At 54.1% G+C, this 2,175-nt stretch overlaps 1 protein-coding gene across 1 annotated transcript; it reads left to right on the forward strand.

Moving 5' to 3' along the window:
* The first annotated feature begins 378 nt into the window (after nt 1-378).
* RGS9BP (regulator of G protein signaling 9 binding protein) lies at nt 379-1,266 on the forward strand. The gene has a single exon (XM_010585106.1). The coding sequence runs from the start codon at nt 527-529 to the stop codon at nt 1,238-1,240; it is 714 nt and encodes a 237-aa protein (XP_010583408.1). The 5' UTR covers nt 379-526; the 3' UTR covers nt 1,241-1,266.
* Nucleotides 1,267-2,175: the final 909 nt, after the last annotated feature.

Genomic DNA, 2,175 nt, shown 5'->3' on the forward strand with positions numbered 1-2,175 from the left:
CCGGGCGGCGCCATGTGACTCCGCGGGCGCCCAGCCGGGACGAGGGAAAGCCGGGCGGCGGCGGCGGCGGGGGGGGGGCAGGCGGGGGCCCGCCGGCTCCCCGTCTTTCGTTCTCGAGAGCGTTGTCCTTCGCGCATTCTTCTCCCCCTCCTCGGCGTTCGGCACTTTTCAAAAAGCGGCGCCCGATCGCTGGGAGCCCTGGCTGCCGCTCAGCGCGCTGCGGGATGAGCCGCCCCGGTTGTCCGGCGCGGTGGCAGTAGCAGGCGGGGAGCGATGCTGCCTGCCCGCCCGGGACTCCCCGCAGCCCGCCCGGGCTCCTAGAAGCGTCAGCGCCGCCCGAGCAGCCGGCGGGGACGCCAGGCGGGTAGGAGGGCGCTGAATGCATGCGCGACCCGGAGCTACCGCTTGCCATGTGTGCTGGTAGCATCCGGCTTCGGCAGCTCCCCGGTCCCGGTAGCGGGTGATCGGGGCGGAGCGGCAGCACGGCAGACCGGCGGGGAGGCAGCCCCGCGCCGCCGGCGGGATCATGGTGAAGGAGGAGTGCAAAGCGCTGCTGGACGCGCTCAACAAGGTGACCGCCTGCTACCGGCACATGGTGCTGACCATCGGCGGCACCTCGGACTCCCAGAACCTGCGGGAGGAGCTCAAGAAAACCCGGCAGAAAGCCCAGGAGCTAGCGGTGGCCAACAGGAACAAGCTCACCACGGTCCTGAAGGACAAAACCGTGAGTAAGGAAGATAAGGCCGAGTTCGAGAGGCTATGGGTGATTTTCTCCACGTGCCTAGAGATCCTGGAGATCGACATGAGGAGAGCTCTCGAGCTGGGCCACGAGTTCCCGCTGAACGTCCCCAAAAAGCACCTGATCCAGACAGGCATGAGTGGGGGAACCTCTGGCGTGGCCGCCAGGGCGATGAGCGTCCAGAACATGAAATACGAGGCTGAGCACAATATAGACGTGGTGGATCTGAAAGACCTCGAGAACGAAATCAACCAGGTAGGAGAGATGATGTACGAGATGGAAATGAAGGTCAGTGTCCCCCAGTGGACTGTAGAGGCCAAGCAAGACCCAGGGGCTGAACTAAAATCCACCATCAGCGTGGGCGCTTCTTCTATTGGCATGATCTCTGTGGAGGAAAATAAACCCTTCTGCGATATCAGCAAGGTTCTAGCTGGGATTATTTTCTCGGCTGTGCTCATTATCGCTATTGTCCTGGCAGTGTGTGTGGTAAAACTCTCTTAGGGTGGTGCAGGCTCTGACAAGAGCGACACCCCACCCCACCCCCCCGGCCTCCAGTCTGTCTTTGGAGTGTTTCATGCCTCACCTTTAATTTCAAAACGGGTCACTCGGATGAGCTGAGAATTTAAACCTCGCACTTGAAAAAACAAAGCGAAACTTTTGCCTCTCAATATCCTAAAAGGCACGGTTTGTTTCTTCTTGCTTTTTGAAGAGATGCAAATCAGCCTGCAGAATAGGATGCTGGACATCTACTGGACTTGTAAACGGTTAACTATGAAGTATCAGGGTATTATCACTACTGGCTATAACAGGGATTTGTCTGCTCTTAATAGATCACTATTCTCAGAAGCCTGTATTTTTTGTTCTTGAATAGGCTCTGGTGTTTCCTGCTGGTCACTGTTTACAGTATTGGAGAGTTACACAATTTGGAGGCTAATGCAGGTGTTTTGTCTGACAAAGTGGATAGAATACTTTTTTTTTTTCATCAAATGCACAAAATATTATTTCAGTGAAGGAAAAGGAAAAGTATGAAAACCCCAGTAAAAGAATGTAAACAGCCTCTATTTTAGATAAGGTAATGGTTGGGGAGGGGGGAGGTGTGGAGGAGGATGGAGAAAACAGAACAAGCAATGTTTGATACCAAATACTGTTTGTTGATTTAGACTGGATTGTACAGAACCCAGTTGCATGGGTTGGCAGACCATGTGTGAATGACTAATGGCTTTCCAAATCCAGAGAGAAAAAAGGGAGAGTTGCATATTCAGAGAAATACTAGCAAGCCTCGTGGTTTTCATCCACGTTTACCACGGTTTTGTCTTCCCCTGCAGAAAGCCTGATTCTTGCCAGTGGTTCAAACTTTTCTTCCGATAGAAGCAAACAGTTTGCACTTCACTGTTAACTATGAAAATAGGAGCAATGAATCTACCCACAGCAGAAGC

Source organism: Haliaeetus leucocephalus, unplaced genomic scaffold (assembly GCF_000737465.1).
Source record: "Haliaeetus leucocephalus isolate CR32 unplaced genomic scaffold, Haliaeetus_leucocephalus-4.0 Scaffold92, whole genome shotgun sequence".
Taxonomy (NCBI): Eukaryota; Metazoa; Chordata; class Aves; order Accipitriformes; family Accipitridae; genus Haliaeetus; species Haliaeetus leucocephalus.